We start from the raw sequence: 19,198 nt of genomic DNA on the forward strand, positions 1-19,198 counted from the left end.
ACTGGATGAGTAAGTTCATTCAATAAATATTTAAATAAGCATCTACTGTGTACCAGGAACCAGCAAGTTACTATGAACAAATAATTCCCACTTCAAGGAATAATGATAAAATATCTTCCAATTTAGATTAGAAAATGGCTTCCAAAAAACTAAAAATAGAACTACCATATGACACAGCAATCCCACTACTGGGCATATACCCTGAGAAAACCATAACTCAAAAAGAGTCATGTACCACAATGTTCATTGCAGTTCTATTTACAATAGCCAGGACATGGAAGCAACCTAAGTGTCCATCGACAGATGAATGGATAAAGAAGATGTGGCACATATATACAATGGAATATTACTCAGCCATAAACAGAAACGAAATTGAGTTATTTATAGTGAGGTGGATGGACCTAGAGTCTGTCATACAGAGTGAAGTAAGTCAGAAGGAGAAAAACAAATACCGTATACTAACACATATATATGGAATCTAAAAAAAAAAAAAAAGGTTCTGAAGAACCTAGGGGCAGGACAGGAACAAAGACACAGGTGTAGAGAATGGACTTGAGGACACGGGGAGGGGGAAGTGTAAGCTGGGACGAAGTGAGAGAGTGGCATGGACATATATACACTACCAAATGTAAAATTGATAGCTAGTGGGAAGCAGCCACATAGCACAGGGAGACGAGCTTGGTGCTTTGTGACCACTTAGAGGGGTGGGATGGGGAGGGTGGGAGGGAGACGCAAGAGGGAGGAGATATGGGGATATATGTATATGTATGGCTGATTCACTTCGTTATAAAGCAGAAACTAACACACCATTGTAAAGCAATTATACTCCAATAAAGATGTTAAAATAAAATAAAATAAAATATATAGATATATATCTTAAAAAAAAAAAGGAAAATGGCTTCCATCTTGGAATGGTGAACAGTATTTAAATACAAAGGACAATGAAGAAAGTAACTCTTTTAATAAAAGAAAAAGGCAAGAAGTATATCACATAATGAGGCAAGTAAACGAGAGGAGAGTAAACATTTGACTGTATTTTCTTCATCTCAGAGATGAAGAGAAATTCCTTATCAGCATTATAGGCCAATTGCATAAATACAGCATAAAGAGATTTATAAATTTATACTTATGTTTAGAAAAGATTTAAAAATGGATTTATTATTTCGTGCCACTGTCCCAGTTTCCCTAAATCTACCTGTCTGGATGGTTTCCTAGCTGTAAAAATTTCTGTACTTGAACCACATATGTTAGCATGATGTCATTATGACCTCATTTGTTTTATCAGAGCACCTATCCACATTTTCCAGCATAGTTTGGAGAAACAAAGTTCTGCCAACTGAGAACAACTTTGAAAAGCTTTGAAATTGTGAACGTTTCAATAGTTATTTCCCACACAGGATATTTTCCTTATTTCCCTTCCCCAAATTAGAGCATATATGCAATTAAAATCAATTTCCTCTTTTACTGCTTCTCAAACTAAGCCAGTGGTTTTCAAAAGGAGATGAAGTGAATCATAGGGGGAATTTTGTAAATATGAGGGGACATTAATACTAGTCATAAAGATTTGGTGGGGTGCTACTGGCATTTAGCGGACAGGATCCAGAAATGCTAGATTTTCTGAAATGTGGCAGATAATCCTACTTGGCAAAGAATTTTCCCATGTACCACATGACTTGCCAGACATTCATGTAGATGAAAAATAGTTTATAATTATTTGAGCCTAAAGCCTAGCTCCATATTACATATAAATACAAAATATTTTTGTACCCTTTTAATTATTTTGTACACAATTACTTACATTGAGGGAAGATTATAGATTGGTTTGTTCAGACCTTTTCCAAGAATTGTTCATCAGTTTGGAAAAATTACATCATCAATGGCAATACCACTTGGTGTATTCATGTGGCTGTTATAACTTATCTGATATAGGTAATAACCGTAGCAACAATAACAAAATCAACCTGAATCTGATGAATCCTCTAACTTGCATAAAATACAGAGAACAGAAGAGCACGTTAGCTAATAGATCAAGAGATTTAAAAGACACCCTTTGTAATTTGTGGATATAATTTATAACCTAATTCAAGCAAACTGTAAAAAATGCATAAGACATTGGAAATTTAAGTACTCTGGATATTTAATGATACTAAGGAATAAATGTTAAATATTTAAGGTGTTTTACGGTATTACGATTGTATTTTTTTAAACAAGATGCCTTGTTGTTTAGAAATACATACTGAAACATTTAGAGATAAAATGATACGATGTCTAGATTTGCTTCAAAATAATACAGAGGGTAGGGAGTGGATGGAGTTGTGGATGAAAATGATGGGAAGTGACTTGTAATAGTTGAAGCTAGGTAATGGGTACTGGAGGTTTGTTATACATCATGTTTATTTTTTTCTATAAATGTTTGAAATTCTCTGTTGTGAAAAGGGAGGATCATTTGGGGATGTGTAGACTCCACACATTGATAGCATCATCTTCATGGCTGTCTCTAATTCAGGAAGGACAGAGTCAAGATAGAGCTGAGAGGGAAAAGCAGAAACACTTACTGTTTATGAGGTTCAGTAGCCTTCACACAGGTTCTTTCACCACAGCTCTGGAAGATGGGGGGAATGTAACCCCGCATCTCCCCATTTTCCCAAATGAGGAAGTGGGAGTTCAGAGAGATGAATACCTCTTCCAAGGTTATATGGTCAATAGATGGCAGAGCCAGGACTTGGTCTCACATCCATTTGTTACAAAATCCCCTTCACTATACTCCCTGTTTCTCTGCTGTAATTCCTGTCCAATGTCTTCCTAACTCCTTCCATGGTAACTGCCTAACCACTTACCTACTCCCGAACCAGCTTTGTCCTGATCTTTCTCTTTGCACTGGTCTCAAAGCACTCTCTCCCAACTTCCGGACTCTGTGTCATTTCTCTTTGGCCTTATCCTCTATTGGGAAAACACCAGAATTTTGCATGAGAAATTGAAGCCCCGTAAGAGTAGATATAGGGCAAAATAAGATGATGAAAACTGAGTTTTATATTATGAGCTTTTACCTTGATTAAGAAAAAATTAAAAGTGGCAAAATACCACCATATTCAGTAATCAAAAAAAGACAAAATATTATATGTCCATAATTTTTTAAAAGTTGAAAAACACAAAGAACTGGCTTTATGCATCCTGGTCCTCTGTCTCCACATATGGAGAACATTTGCACAGTAGGGGATTTTTTTATTAAATCAGTAATATAAATAAAATGTCTTGTGTGAATGAAGGTTGTATATATAAAGAGAATTTTCTTCCTCTCTCAGGCCATGGGTGGAAATTTCCAAACTGAGTAATATGCAATTGAAGATTACAATTTAAAACATGACATGTTCCACTAAGATTCAAAGAGTTTGTATATATAGGAATACAGTTTCACATTTGCACCCATATTATAGTATAAATTCCTATTGTAAAGCATCTTACTAGTCTAAAAATATACTGTGTTTCTTCATTTCCTTCACACAGAACCACATGTAAATAACACAGCCTTGAACAGAGATGCTATTATTTCACCTTGACGTCAGGGTCATGTGAAGGTCCTACAGTAGGTGTTCACAGAGAGGATAAAGGACCATTTATTGGGAGGTTCGAGTTTCAGATAGCTTGCTCAAATACCTTCATGGCCCTTCCCAATCACAAAACTCTATTGCCAAACAGCACTAAGAATATCTGCATACGTGATACTAAACGTCAAACAGTGGTTTGAATCCTCAGACATTCGTACCAGTTTTAGCAATGGTTCATAAATAACTGCACGGTTGCTTCACACACAGGGTACACGTATTGAGGCTCAGTCTTTATCCACGAATCATTTCTACACATGTTCTTTAGAGGAATAAAATACTTATTCTAAGACAGGGCATCTCAGACTTTTTCAGAAAGGCAGAGATCCAGAACGTATGCTCTTATTTGCAGAACACCATTTTCTTGTAAAATATTTTTAAAAATACAAATCAATATATTTTTTATTTCCTCTACACACCGTTTTTATATATTTTTACTAGGAACAAGAAATGCACTTCATATTATTTGGATACCATGTAAACTCATAACCACCGGCTCACACGTTTTAAAACACAATAAAACACCCAACAAACTGTTGAGCCAAGAATAAACGATTGGTTTTGAGTTTTCCTATTGATATGAATTTGCAGTTTCATTTTCTTCTCTCATCGACTGGCAACCTTAAGCAGAAAAGTGGTGTCTGGAGCCAAAGACTTGTAAAAAAGGATTGGAGAACAATTTCAATTGAGAAAATGCGATCCATTAACTTTGTTTCTTTTGCACACAGGGTAAAGGCGATCATTATTCAATATTACAGTCGAACGCTCCCTCTCTACAGCTTATGGGACACTAGTGCCCCGTGGGAACAAGTACGAGCAGCAGTGGCTTAAAGGAGTATGAAAGAGAGTTATTAGAAGCCTGAATATGAGCCCTACCCAGGCAAGGAGGGGCCTCAACCCTTCTTCCCTGGCTAGGGCACACGTAACAAATTTGATCAGTTGTAGCTACTGTCAGCATTATTCATGACTGATGATGGCAATAGGTGGCAAGGAGGGGTACAGTTCACTAAGGGTGGATTCGTTACTCTTGAGAACCCCCCTGATAGTTTTGTCTACATAAACGAAGCTGCTTTCATTTTTCTCCCGACAATTTGAAGTACAAGCAAATTTAAACTGGTAAATTAAATTTAAGTTGGTTAGCAGCTCTTCTCTTCATGTGCAAGTGAGAGAACAGAAGAAACTGAGAGGCTCCTAAGGATATTAAGGACCCCGAGGTTCACGTTATGTCTTTTGCCAGAAAAGGACACCTCTAACCTTCACTAGGAACAGAAAATAAATTATCAGGGTGGATAATACTGTGTCTGAAATTATCCTGTGTCATTTGTTTGAGACCCTGCATGTTAGAAAGAGGTGAGAAACCAGACATCTGAGATGGAATGAGAAAATTCATGCAGTGTGAGGGAATGGAACTCTCTAACCTTTGGCCACACGTAGATTAGTCTGTAGTAGAAGAAAGACAAGCTGGACATTTTTATACACTGGAAATTTTCTTTGGCTGTTCTATTATCCTTAGTTTTGTTGTTATTGTTCTGTGTTCATGCTTGTTTCTCCCTTATTTTCTGAGTAAATGCTTTTACAATTCAGAGCCATAATCGATAGTGAATACTACTACTACTACTACTAGCTATCATTTAACATATATTTCCTATTTGTGTTAAGTACTCTATGTATATTATTTCATTTCATCCTTTTAAGGATGTGTAATTATCCGTCTTTCACAGATGATGAAACTGACACTTAGAGCAGTCAGATAATTGCCCAGAGTCACACAGCTATGAAGTGGCAGAACCAGGGCCAGAGTTCAGATCTGTCTGACTTTAGAGATTGTATTCTTCATCATTATACTCCATCATTCCCTGAAAAATACAGAGCACCACTGTTTAAAAGACTATTGGACAGATACTCTGTAATGATATAAATAGGTGACAGCCATGTTCCTTGCTCTTCTGGAATTTATTCTTTTGATGGGACAGTAGTATCTGTGAATATGAAAAAAATAATGCATGACAGAATGTGATAAAAATCAAAGGATAGTTCTGTTAAGAACTAGAAGAACTCAGGGAAGAATTAGTACTTTTGCTGTTGTGGTTAGAAAAGACTTCACAGAAGAGATGAGATATGTGTGGACCTTAAAGGATAGATAGGATTTGGAAAAGCAGAGAACAGGAAGGAAGGCATTTATTATCTTATATTTTCATGCATGTGTTCACTCAACAAATACATATTAATCGTCTGTTGTGACTAGACAGTGTTGAATGTACTTTTCTGGTGAGCATCAAAATCCAGGGGTAGACATGGGGTAGGCATATTAATGGCTGAGGCAGAGAGATGGGCTGGGTGTGCAGTCCTAGGTAGAGTCAGATAGATAGGGGAGACCAGATCAGGGAGGGCTGTGAACCAGGCCAAGGAGTAGAATACATTCTCAGTATGCATTATCTAGCCATTTACTTGTTCCTAATGGCTCAATAATTATATTAATTACTGGATATTTCAGGAGTTTCTTGCTTCTATTTGTATGTAAGAGTGTGTGTGTGTGTATGTTTTTCTTTTCTTTCTTTTTTTTTTTTGGATTTATAAGAGTTCTTTATTTATTCCAGATCAAAGTTCTTTGCTGGATTTATGTATTACAATTATATTCTCTCAGATTGTAATTTGTCTTTTTACTCTCTGAAAGGTGCATTTTATGAGTAGAGATTCTTGGTTTTAATGAAGTCCAATTTATCAATCTTTTTTCTTAATGACTTTGTGTCCTATTCAAGAAATATTTATTTAAATTGAGACCATGGAAATATTAGACTATTTTATCTCCTGGAAGTTTTACTTTTGTACCTTTAATATTTATGAACCACCTTAAATTAATTATTGTGTATAATATGCAGAAGGATTCAAGGTTTAGTCCTTTTTTTCACAGAGTTATCCAGTAGACCCTGCACTCTTTACTGAGAAGACAGCATTCCTCCCAGAAGACAGCATTTCTCCCATTGAAAGACAATAGTACCTCAGTTGTAAATCATGTGGCCATATGTGTTTGGGTCTCTATTCTGTTCTATTAATTTATTTGTCTATCCTTGTGCCATTACTGCACTGTCTTAATTAGAGTAATTTTATAGTATAGTATATAGGTCTTTCAAAAAATTTGTTCAATACTATCATGACTATTCTAGGTTCTTTGATTTCCATGTGAATTTTTAGAATCATCTTGTCAATTAAAAAAAAAAATACCAGCTTAGATTTTTGGGATTGCACTGAATCTACAGATCAATTTGGAAAGAATGGATTATCTCTAATCTTGCTTTCTGGTAATATCCTTGTCAGGTTTTGGTATGAAGATTATGCTGGGCTCTGAAATAAAAGCAAAAATAAATAAATGGAACCTAATTAAACTTAAAAGCTTTTGCACAGCAAAGGAAGCCATCAACAAAATGAAAATACAACCTACAGAATGGGAGAAAATATTCACAAATGACAACCAACAAGGTGTTAATATCCAAAATATATAAACAGCTCATACAATTCAATATCAAAAAAACAAATAACACAATAAGGAAATGGGCAGAAGACCTGAATAGATATTTTCCCAAAGAACACATAGAGATGGCTAACAGTCCCGTGAAAAGATGTTCAACATTCCTAATTATTAGAGAAATGCAAGTCAAATCAACAATGAGCTATTGCCTCACACCTGTCAGAATGGCTATCATCAAAAAGTTTACAGATAAAAAATGTTGGGAAGGATGTGGAGAAAAGGGAACACTTGTACACTGTTGGTGGGAATGTAAATTGGTGCAGCCACTGTGTAAAACGTTATGGTCAGAAAACTAAAAATAGAACTACCATATGATCCAGCAATTCCGCTCCTGGGTATATACCTGGAAAAAATGAAAACACTGATTTGTAAGGATATATGCACCCCAATGTTCATAGCAGCACTATTTACAATAGCCAAGATATGGAAGTAACTCAAGTGTCCAGGAACAGATGAATGGGTAAAGAAGATGTGGTATATATACACAATAGAATATTACTCAGCCATAAAAAAATGAAATTCTGTCATTTGCAGCAATATGGATGGATGTGGAGAATATTGTGCTTAGTGAAAAAAGACAGAGAAAGACAAATACTGCATGATATTACTTATATGTGGAATCTAAAAAATAATACAAATGAATGTATGTAGCAAAACAGAAAACAGACTCACAGATACAGGAAAAAAACTAGTGGTTACCAGTGGGGAGAGGGAAGAGGAAGGGGCAAGTTAGGGGGATGGGATATAGAGATAAAAACTGCTATGTATAAAATAGATAAGCAACAAAAATATATTGAATAGCACAGGGAATTGTAGCCATTACCTTGTAAAAAAATAAAATAAAAAGAAAGAACGAAAGATCATGCTGGTTTCATAAAACAAGTTGGTAAGTGTTTTCTCTTTTTCCATTATCTGGAAGAAATTGTGCAAGATTGGCATTATTACTTCCTTATATCCTGGGCAGAATTTACTGGTGAAACATTCTGGTTCTGGACTTTATTTTCTGGGCAGTTTTAAAATTCAATTTCTTTAGTAGTTTTAGGACTGTTTATATTTTCTATTTCTTCTTTGTTGATTTCTGGTAGGCTGTGTTTTTACCAAAATTTTTTCAAAAGAAATCTGTGATGTTATCTCCCTTTTCATGACTGATATTGGTTATTTGCCTCTTCTATATATTTTCCCCTTTGTTAATTTAATCAGTCTTTTTAAAGAACCAAGCACTGGCTTTTGATCCTCTTTATTATACGTTCTAAAACTTTCTTTGGGTTCAGTTTGCTATTATTTTTGTGAATACTTGAGATGGCTATTTAGATAATTACTTTACAGCCTATTTTTATTTTCTGATATAGGCAGTTAAGGCTAATGGCATTCCCCACTAAGCATGGCTTTAGCTTTATTCCATAAATTTTACTATGTAGTATTTTAATTATCATTTCTTTAAATATATTTTTTAAATTTACATAATTTTTAGATAGCTATTGCTTAATTTCCAAACATATGAAGATTTTCAAGTTATTTTTTTGTTAGTGATTTTTAACTAAATTCCTCTGTGGTCAGAGTACATACTCTGAATAATTTAAGCTCTTTGAAATTTTGTTGACTTTACCTCATGGTAAGCATATGGTCCATTTTTGTAAAAATTTTTCTGTATTTTTGAAAAGAGGGCATACTTTGAATTTGCTGAGTATAGTGTTTTATATGTCTCAATTAGACTAATTGCAATAATTGTGTTATTCAAATTATTTTTATCCTTTCTGATTTTCCCTACTTATTATAAAAATTACAGAGAGAAGTATATGAAAATTCATCATTGTTTTGCAAATTTTGCCTGTATTTTACATTTCTACCAACAGTGCGCAAGGATTCCCTTTTCCCTACATCTTCACCAACACTTGTTATTGCTTGTCTTTTTGATGAAAGTCATCCTAGCAGGTGTGAGGTGACATCTCATTGTGATTTTGATTTGCATTTGTCTGATAATTAGTGATGTTGAGCACCTCTTCATGTGCCTATTGGCCATCTGTATGCCTTCTTTGGGAAAATGTTTATTCAGGTCCTTTGCCCATTTTTTTTTACCAGATTATTTTATATATATATTTTTTTGCTATTGAGTAGTATAAGTTCCTTATATCTATTATTTCTGTCTGTGTTCAGGCACCTGTCTTGTTTCCTCATATTTTTGAGTATTCTTATTTTTTTTAATAAATTTATTAATTTTATTTATTTATTTTTGGCTGCATTGGGTCTTTGTTGCTGCACGCAGGCTTTCCTAGCTGCGGCAAGCGGGGGCTACTCTTCGTTGTGGTGCATGGTCTTCTCATTGCAGTGGCTTCTCTTGTTGCAGAGCACGGGCTCTAGGCACGTGGGCTTCAGTAGTTGTGGCACACGGGCTCAGTAGTTGTGGCTTGTGGGCTCTAGAGCTCAGGCTCAGTAGTTGTGGCTTGTGGGCTTACTTGCTCCGCGGCATGTGGGATCTTCCTGGACTAGGGCTCGAACCTGTGTCCCCTGCATTGGCAGACGGATTCTTAACCACTGTGCCGCCACGGAAGCCCTTGAGTATTCTTGATTGAGTAACAAACATAGTTTATGAAAAAATTATAGATGTAATTTAGGCCTAAATTGATACATTCCTTTAGAGAGTATCTATTAGGCAGCTAGGGACACTAGAAAGTCCATATTAACTAAATCAATTCAGTCAGGGGTTAAGACAATTTGAAGCTGGGTTTCAGTTTCTGTGAAGGCCAATCTATGTCTGGTTTATTCTTACTCCTAGGGTTTGACTTTTAAGGTTCCAACGGTTTGACTTTCAAGGTTCCAACCAGAAGTCTGCAGGGAGGTGTTACCAGTGCTTCTACTCTTTGTTGGACCTTGAACTTCAACTTTTGTCCTCCATGTCCATAAATCTGTAAAATCTCTGTTCATTCTCTCAACCAATTCTTCCTAAATAACCTGACAAATTTAGGGCAAATATGGCTGTAAAGATGGGTTATCTTTCTGGGTCTTTTCATTCTTCTGGGTCTTGGAATCATGATGCTTGACTGACTTGATAGTTTTCTGGTGTCTTTAGTTCTGTTACATTTTCCCAGCTTTTCTATTTGTTTTCAGTAGGAGAATTAGTCCAAATTACCTGGGCAGCCCTTACTAAATCCTTATCCTCATATTGTTTAAATAAAATATTTCTATGCCTTTTAGTTCATCTATTTACTGTACTGGTGGCTTCAGTCAATAAAAGAAATATTCTCTTTAGTATTGTGCTTAGACAAAAGAGCTGGTCCTGTAGCCTGTATGTTCCATGACAAATTTAAGATGAGATTCAAATTTATTTTGTTACTTGGCAATTTTTATTTGGCCTCATTATCTAGCTTTTTTATGGCTACTTCACTCTTCTCCTCCTGCTTTCACAGTGTGTTATGCAAATTTAATAAGAAAATGCCTGTGAAAGGTCTTTGTAAATGTTTAAAGAACAATATACGTATAAGGTGGTATTACTATTCTAGATTCATCATTGTTTATCTTGTAAAAACCTTGTACACATATTTTAGCACCTCTGAGAAGGTTTTGGTGGGCCATTCTTGGCAGAAGTATTGTTCTGCACTGAATGATGACAACTGATTTATTCAGATCTTCTCCTGGGAAGAAGAATCACAAAGTAAACAAAGTGAAACGGTTCATCTGCACATGAAACATGTATGATTAAGTAACTTGTCAAAATCATACAGCTTGTGCTTAATGGAAAAGGTAAAGCTAATACATGGCAGCAGGGACTGAATCCAGGACCCTATGAATCTAATCCCATGGCATGAAATAGAAGCAGTAAGACAATGAAAATTCGAGAAAATTATTTTCAAAGACAAAATTTCAAAGATTTGAAAATCAATAAGAAAAACTTCTCTCAACTCTGAGCTACTATGCTAGCATATTTCTCCTTCCCTCCCTCCCTCCCTCTTTCCTTCCACAGCCAAATATCTCTGGGGGGGAAAAGCTATACTGCTTTCATTTCCTTACTGCTTATTCACGTTAAATCCACTGTGATATGATTTGTTCCCTCATGGATAAATCATGCCTGCTTTTAGGGATCACAATGACCTCCTAGTAGACCCATCTAACGGCTTTAATCCTGCTCTGTTTCTATATGATGTCATATGATGTCTCTTCTCTCTTGGCCTCTTTTCCTCCAAATTCTTGTCCAACTCCCCTTCCTCCTCTTTTTCTCCAAGTTCAGAGGATCCCCTTGTGTTAGTCTTTGGCCCTCCCTCTCTTTGCTTTTTCCCTTTCCTATTTCCTTCAACAATTTCACCTTTTTTTAAATATACCTGCAACCATTGTATCTTTATGACTCTAAAATCTCTAGTTTATGCTCTCCTCTTAAACTAATCCAGCAATTTCAACTGCCTACTGCAAGTTTCAGATTTTTCCAACCCTACTCAGTTGCCCCTAATTGCTAAGGACCTCCCTGACAGAAATAGATCTCAACCCAGTCCTAGAATTAATGAGAACTCAGGCTGGCAGGAGATACCAGCTACCTTCCCTGTGAACAAACAAGGTCTAGAAATAATGTAATTCTTGACTTCCTCGTGCCTGAGGTCAGGGTACTTTGAAATTAACAGATCCCTAAATAGGTGGAGAGCATAACATTTCAGTCTTTCATTGAAAGACCACAAGCCCCAGCAGAAGGCTTTCTGGCTGGTCCTTCTGCTTAGGTCTCTGATGCCCAATTTTTATGCCAGTTTACCAGATGTTAGAATGCAGAGTATCCTTGTTAAAGGTCAACCTTGTACACTAGGAAATTGGTAACTAGAAGTGGGGCAGAAGTAGCTTTAATCAACCCTTTTAGCATAAATCAGTCCTTTTCCTTGTGGCTCAGTTTTGCTCTCAGCTTCTCTCATTGGACACTGAAAGTCTTCCCTGATCAGAGTCAGTCTTCCCCTACTTCATGAGTCACCAAGGTCATGCTATGAGGATCACTTTTGGTACATCATAGTACCTCCCTGAACCGGATTTGAGTTTGAAGCACTCTGGTTAAGATTATCCTTCCATGGACTTTAGCCTTGATGTTCAGGACCTTATAAACCCTACCACCACTGATTACATCCCACACCTTGCTTGGCCTTCCCCCCTAAGCTCTTACTCTATTGGCACAGACAGTATTAGGACATTTATAACTGAGCTCATTAGGACAGGACCTTGATGTCCTGTATTCTTTTGTGCTCACTATTTCTTCTCCTAGTATTACTTTCACCCAGACACTCAATCTCCGAATCACTTCCTCATCTTTGACAAATATTCCTCCTTTGTTAGAATTCAATAAATCATTTATCAGTTTACTTTATTCTATCTCCATGACAACTCTCATCGATTCCTCCATTACCCAGCTAAAACAAAATACTGTTTTATCTCTCTTATCACTTGCATTTATCTATCTGATGCTCCAATCAAACTGATCTATGTGGTATCTTTGTATGTGCCCCTGGCTTTCCCACATCCATGCCTTTGTTCTGACTTTTTCCACTGATAAGCATCACCCTTCCCAACACTGCTTCTGCCTCTAAAAATCTATTCAGTCTTCAAAACTAGTTTTCTCAGCCGTAAAATGGAATTAACATCTATTTCATAGAGGACTACATAAAATAATGTAAGTAAAGCATTTTAAATGGTAATCATTATTATTTTTATTCTTTATATTTATTACCCATATCTTCCATAAAGTATTTTTTGATTCTCCCAAACTAAAAATGATTTCTTTCTCTCCTGAATATCCATGGGATAGGTTTTCCATTTCTTTCCCATGGCATTATCACATTCTACATTACATTACATTACATACATTACATTACATTACAGTTGTTTAGCACATGCCTTATCCAATCATAATAGACTCTAAGCTCCCGGATGTCAGGGGCCATTTCTTGGGCATCTTTGCTCCTTCTCCAGTGAACAGAATAGATACCTTATAAGTATCTGCAAAAGCAATGAACGGATTCACCACAGTGGTAATTATAGCTTTATCACATTCTTTACTCACAAATTACATCTTGATGAAATTACAAATTAACAAATCCCATTATACCTACAAATTGCACAGGGAATCATTCATCTGAGGGTGATTACCTGATTCTTTTTGAGAGGTGTTGGCAGGCTCTGAAAGACAAGTGAAGACCTGAAGAAGGCAGTGTTGCTGCTCAGAAGTCAGAAACTGGGAAGAATGTTTGTCCCTGGCGAACCTTTTCAATTCCAATATCAAATTTCTTCAATTCTTTTGGCTATAAGATATACCATTATTTTATCTACCACCAAGAAAGCGAATCTAATAAAAGACCCCGGCATAAAGCCAGGATCCCCAAGGGACAACTTGAATTTTTCAACCTTAGCCTGGTAAGAGAGAAAAGAAAACTCTCCCCTGAGATTTTGAACCACAGCCATTACTCACATAGGTATGAGGTCTGCATTCACACCACCAATGTATTGTAAAAAAAACTCAGGAATATCATTTAATTTAAAGTGGTCTCAGGTCGGTAGTGGCCCTAGGTAACTGTTGGAAATAAATGTTTATATAAGAAATTCAATCCAGGCAACACCAATGTCATAGATTGCCATTGATCATATGATGCATCTCAATTTCAGAGGTGTTAAATTGTGAAAAAATATCATCGTAGAATTGATGTAATACGTTGTTTCCATTAAGTATTGAGAAGGTCTGCAAATAACTCAGTGAAGGAGATAGAAAGTAAAAACAAACCTCTCTTTCTTTGACATTTTGACCGGGACCAATTGCTTCTCTTCCAGAGACCCATTAGGAAGTACCCCTGCATTCAGAAAATAGATTCCGAGAGGATAGGGCATTTCAGGGTCTGTGCTGGTCTCACTGTCCTGTCTTATAAAGCCCATGGTGGGAGACTATTTGGGGTTGGGGAGGGGATGGTGAGAACCCATTCTCTAGTCCCAATGGACTGACTCCTTCTACCCACTAGGGCCTCAACTTCACTCCCCTGAGAGGCTTCTTGCTTTGTTCACCTGCCTGATTGTCCACCTGCTTAGTTGTCTTCCTTCCCCCATCTCACAGAGCACAACAGGAAGCAGGTCATTTATGCAACAGACATTTTACATCATGGGCCACACCTGTGTACATGTACACACACACACACACACTGGGAAGAATAGCTGATCATTTTTATACTACTGTGAATAAACCTAAATCCCTAAAACATGATGTTTCCTTAAATGGGAGTTTAAATGACACCAGAGAGGATGAGGAAAGGTGGTCCAGGCACACGGAAAGGGCAGGTTTGAGTGAAATACTTTAGTGGTGCCTTTGGGCAAGCAGAGTAAGTTTGACGACTTAGGTGCCTAAAGGTTGGGAAAGCAGTGACACTGGTAGGTGAGAATGTGCCAAAAACAAACTACTCAGCTCTGTATTGTTTTTCCTTGGGGAGCCTCGTGAGGACAGGTAACCAAATACAATAGAATACGCTTTCCGTATGACTAGAAATACTGATCACACAACATATTACATGTATACGTGAATTGGTTTAATGCCAAACCATGTAAAGAAGGAAGCTGTTTAATACTCCAATGAAGACTCACTACCATTGGAGTAGACTAGAGCCGATTCAGACCATGCATCAATATTGAGCAATTCCCGTGGTTGTCATTTGCTGAGTCAGTACTGGAGTTTTATGTGCCATCTGTTACTATACAACAACACGCAATCTTGAAATTCACTAGAGCAAAATAATAAAAAGACTTTTCAAAGGCTTGTCTCAGGAATATTTGCTAATCAAACTCACTTGTAAGGCAATCAAGATCTAACCTTGGACTTGTTAGCTCAATGAGATATCCAAATAAGCCAAACTTAGTTTTTGAATACTTTTGATATTTATAAATTATGATATGTGATTTATAAATTGACTCAAACCATAAAACTACATATCTTAGTTTTAAAGTGTTTCCTCCTTAGGCTGTGAGTTGTCTATGAAGTTAAAAAAATATGCATATGCATATATATATATGGATATATATAGATATCCATCCATATGGTATAGAACAGGTACTGTCCGTCATCTGTATTTCCAATTGCCTATTTCATTTCACCATCTGGGTGTTCCGCATGACATGCTATGCACAGAACCAGGATAATTATCTTGCTCACTTTCCAAACATACTGGAGATATTATCTCCATCTGCCTGTAAAATCTCAAGTAAAATCAATAACGTTGCTCAAGCCAAGTGCTTTGGACTCCTTGATTATTTCTTCTCCACCTCAATATACTCAATCAGCCATTACAGATAGTCAAAAATGTCTCTTGCCTCCAGCCCCTTCTCTTTGCAACAATACCATTATAGACTCACATCCTATTTCTCCTAAACTATTGAAATAGCCCCTAAATGGTCTCCCTCTAGTGTATTCTCTACAGTATCACCAAAACTGTTTGAAGCAGAGATGTAATTGTTTGAGTTCTCTGATGCCCAGGGAAGAAAGTAAAAAATCCTTAGCTTAGTTCATGATTTGGCCTAAATGACTCTCCACCATCATCTCTAGCCATTACTCCCCACAAGCCCCATAATCTAACCACAGCAGGTTACTAGATATTTCTCAGTGCTGCCCATCCTTGGTTTGTTTGCTTGTTTATTTATTTATATTTAATTTTATTTTATTGTGATAACACTTAACATGAGATCTACCCTCTTAACAAATTAAGTGTACAATAGAGTCAACAATTGTTGACTATAAGTACAACGTTGTACAGCAGATCTTGAGAACACACCAATTTTGTTTAATTGAAACTTTATGCTTGTTGATTAGTAACTCCCCATCCCCCTCTCCCCAGCCCTGGCAACCACTATTCCACTCTGATTCTATAAATTTCACTGTTTTAGATACCTCATATGCAGACTTTTTTTATTGTAGTTGTTTCCTCTGCCTAAAATGTCCTGTCCTCTTTTGTCCAATGGAAACTCCCACTTATCCTTCAAGGTTCAGATCATTTGTAGTTGTACATGACCACCTTCATCCCTGTCCTCCATCCCTCTCCATCTATGTTCCACATTTCTCTATTTGAGTATCAATTACATTATTAAAGGCAAAGCTGATAGGCAATAAGTATGCACTTCAGCCATACTAGCTATAGATAGTCAGTGTCTATTCTGATTACTTGGTGCTTTTTCAGTATAGTTAGTAAACATCTTGAATGACACTCCTGATTATAGACATTATTTCAGATGTATCTCTATCATGATGCTGTGAGATAAAGGGTATGGGCTATCTTATTTATCCTCATATCTCCAGGGACTGGCATAATACCACAGATGTGCCCTGTATGCTTGGTGAGATTGATAATATGTAGACAATCAGTCTTTATAGTTATTCGTTGAAAAATAGATTACTTTTATCTAAAAAATTATTTTTATCTTAATAACTATGAAGTGTGCCTGATTTATACCCAAATGATCATCAACCTCTTTTATGATCGAAGCTACACTATGGATTTGATATGTTCGGGGGCCAGATATAACAAGTGGTTTGGGTACTCTCGGGACTTTTCCTTCTTGGAACTAGGTTGGAAAAGCCTGGCCTTTGGAATTAGACAAACCTCAAATTGAATTGAGAGCTGTCTCTCAAAAACTATGTGACTTTGCTTAGCTACTTAACCGAGATCTATTTCCTCTTCTTCAAAAACAGAAAATAGATACCTCCTTTACAAAGTTGTTACAAGAACTAAGTGAGATCATGTATTTAAGGACATGGGATATAATCCTGCATGAACAGTGAACTTTGGTCTCCTTGGAACTAATTTAAGTTAGTAGATAAATTTTCCATTTTGAATACCAAACTCTCCAACCAGAAAAAGAGCAAGAAAAGGCATATGAGGTACAGTTTCCCTGGTAGCATCCCAGAGAAGCTGTACATAAGCTATCATGATGGACAACATGCCTGTTACTGAGCCCGTTCTGATTATGCTGCTGAGAAATAATCATATGGCTGGTGTTATGTACTAGGGGTAAATTAAAGGCCAAAGACAGCTTTTTCTTTGTCAAAACAGGAACTACTATTTTTTTTATCCCTAAAGAATCTGGTTTTGAAACATCTGAATTCATTTCCAATGGAGGCATCTCTTTTGCTGATGAAATATGAGGAGCAACTAGGTATGCAGTTGGTAAGTCAACTGTCAAGGTTGGTAATGTAATCATAGTTATTTTATTTCTCTGACCTCTGAACCTATTAGAACTAGGAAGGGTGATCTGAGACAAAGAAATGTTGAATACCTCTAAGTCACAAAGTTTAGTAGAAAACAAAAATTGTCCCAAATTTATCACTCTTTTGATTAAATTCTATTATCCTAGGCATCTACTTCTAACATGGAAAATTGACAGATAGGAATAATTGATATTAAAAAGGATTAAATCTAGGTTGGATAATGTGTTTACTTTTATTTCCCCTGATCTCTTTCGCTACCCTACTTATCCCTCCTTGTCCAGGTGAAGATATAAAAACCCTGGCATCATGGGCCCCGTAGCCAACAAATATGAAATGTTTCCTTACTGAGGAACCAGAGATTATATGTTAGCTCCATGTTTTTCAAGACTTAACAAGGATGCTAGAGTGGCCAAAAAACTTGGTGGTTTCCTCCCTTCACCTTTAAGTACCGTCTGCTTCACAATTTATTCAGATCTAAATAGCCCAGTCTATATATCTGTATCAACAGAAGATGGTCAAGTTGATGTGCAAAGTTTACTTTCAAACTTATCATTCTACAATTTAACAATTAACTTAAATCAGCTGTTATTTTCATACCTGTTCATCAGTAGATTGCATACAAAGACATAATTCGCTTTAGGGAGGTCTGTCGCCAAATGACAATATTGCTCTGGAACCTATAAAAAATCACAACAGTCACTTACCTAAAAGATTCTATAATTAAGAATAATCTCATTGTCAGCTTCAGCAAGAAACAGGTATGAACTAAAGAAAAATCTGCATAATTCTGAAAAATTTCTTAGGATCCTTGCTCCTTCTCCCTGCCCCAACCTAGGTCCTATAATTGAGAAGTTTTGGCCAAAGTAGTGAATATTGTTGGCACAGAGGCCTCAGGTTACTTGCCCTCCTTATTCTTTGAACTAAGCTCTTTTGACTTTGTGGTTTACCTCTTGGGAATCTACAGATATATATAGATTTTGGAATTTCTCCATATTCAGAGCTGAAAAAGATGCTGTATATAAATGTAGCATTATCTGAAGACTTAAAAGTAAATCTTAGTAACTATGGAAGGGTGCTGAATCAGGATTAAATTATAGAAGACCACTCCTTCAAGAGAGGGAAAGAAGTCAGGGGAAAATAAAAGTCAATACATTTTCTAACCTAGATTTAACGCCTTTTAATATCAATTATTCCTATCTGTCAAGTTTCCATGTTAGAAGTAGATACCTAGAATTCTATCAAACATTTAGAGAAGAGCTAACACCTATCCTTCTCAAACTCTTCCAAAATATTGCAGAGGGAGGAACACTCCCAAACTCATTCTACGAGGCCACCATCACCCTGATACCAAAACCAGACAAAGATGTCACAAAGAAAGAAAACTACAGGCCAATATCACTGATGAACATAGATGCAAAAATCCTCAACAAAATACTCGCAAACAGAATCCAACAGCACATTAAAAGGATCATACACCATGACCAAGTGGGGTTTATCCCAGGAATGCAAGGATTCTTCAATATACGCAAATCAATCAATGTGATACACCATATTAACAAATTGAAGGAGAAAAACCATATGATCATCTCAATAGATGCAGAGAAAGCTTTCGACAAAATTCAACACCCATTTATGATAAAAGCCCTGCAGAAAGTAGGCATAGAGGGAACTTTCCTCAACATAATAAAGGCCATATATGACAAACCCACAGCTAACATTGTCCTCAATGGTGAAAAACTGAAACCATTTCCACTAAGATCAGGAACAAGACAAGGTTGCCCACTCTCACCACTATTATTCAACATAGTTTTGGAAGTGTTAGCCACAGCAATCAGAGAAGACAAAGAAATAAAAGGAATCCAAATCGGAAAAGAAGAA

At 36.5% G+C, this 19,198-nt stretch overlaps 1 protein-coding gene across 1 annotated transcript in view; it reads right to left on the reverse strand.

The window, feature by feature from the left end:
* Positions 1-17,953, reverse strand: part of LMNTD1 (lamin tail domain containing 1) — a 72,360-nt gene extending 54,407 nt beyond the window's left edge. The window contains 1 exon segment of the mRNA XM_036866011.1: positions 17,918-17,953. Coding sequence (XP_036721906.1) covers positions 17,918-17,938 — 21 coding nt within the window. The 5' untranslated portion in view covers positions 17,939-17,953.
* Positions 17,954-19,198: the final 1,245 nt, after the last annotated feature.

This window comes from Balaenoptera musculus, chromosome 10 (assembly GCF_009873245.2).
Source record: "Balaenoptera musculus isolate JJ_BM4_2016_0621 chromosome 10, mBalMus1.pri.v3, whole genome shotgun sequence".
NCBI lineage: Eukaryota > Metazoa > Chordata > Mammalia > Artiodactyla > Balaenopteridae > Balaenoptera > Balaenoptera musculus.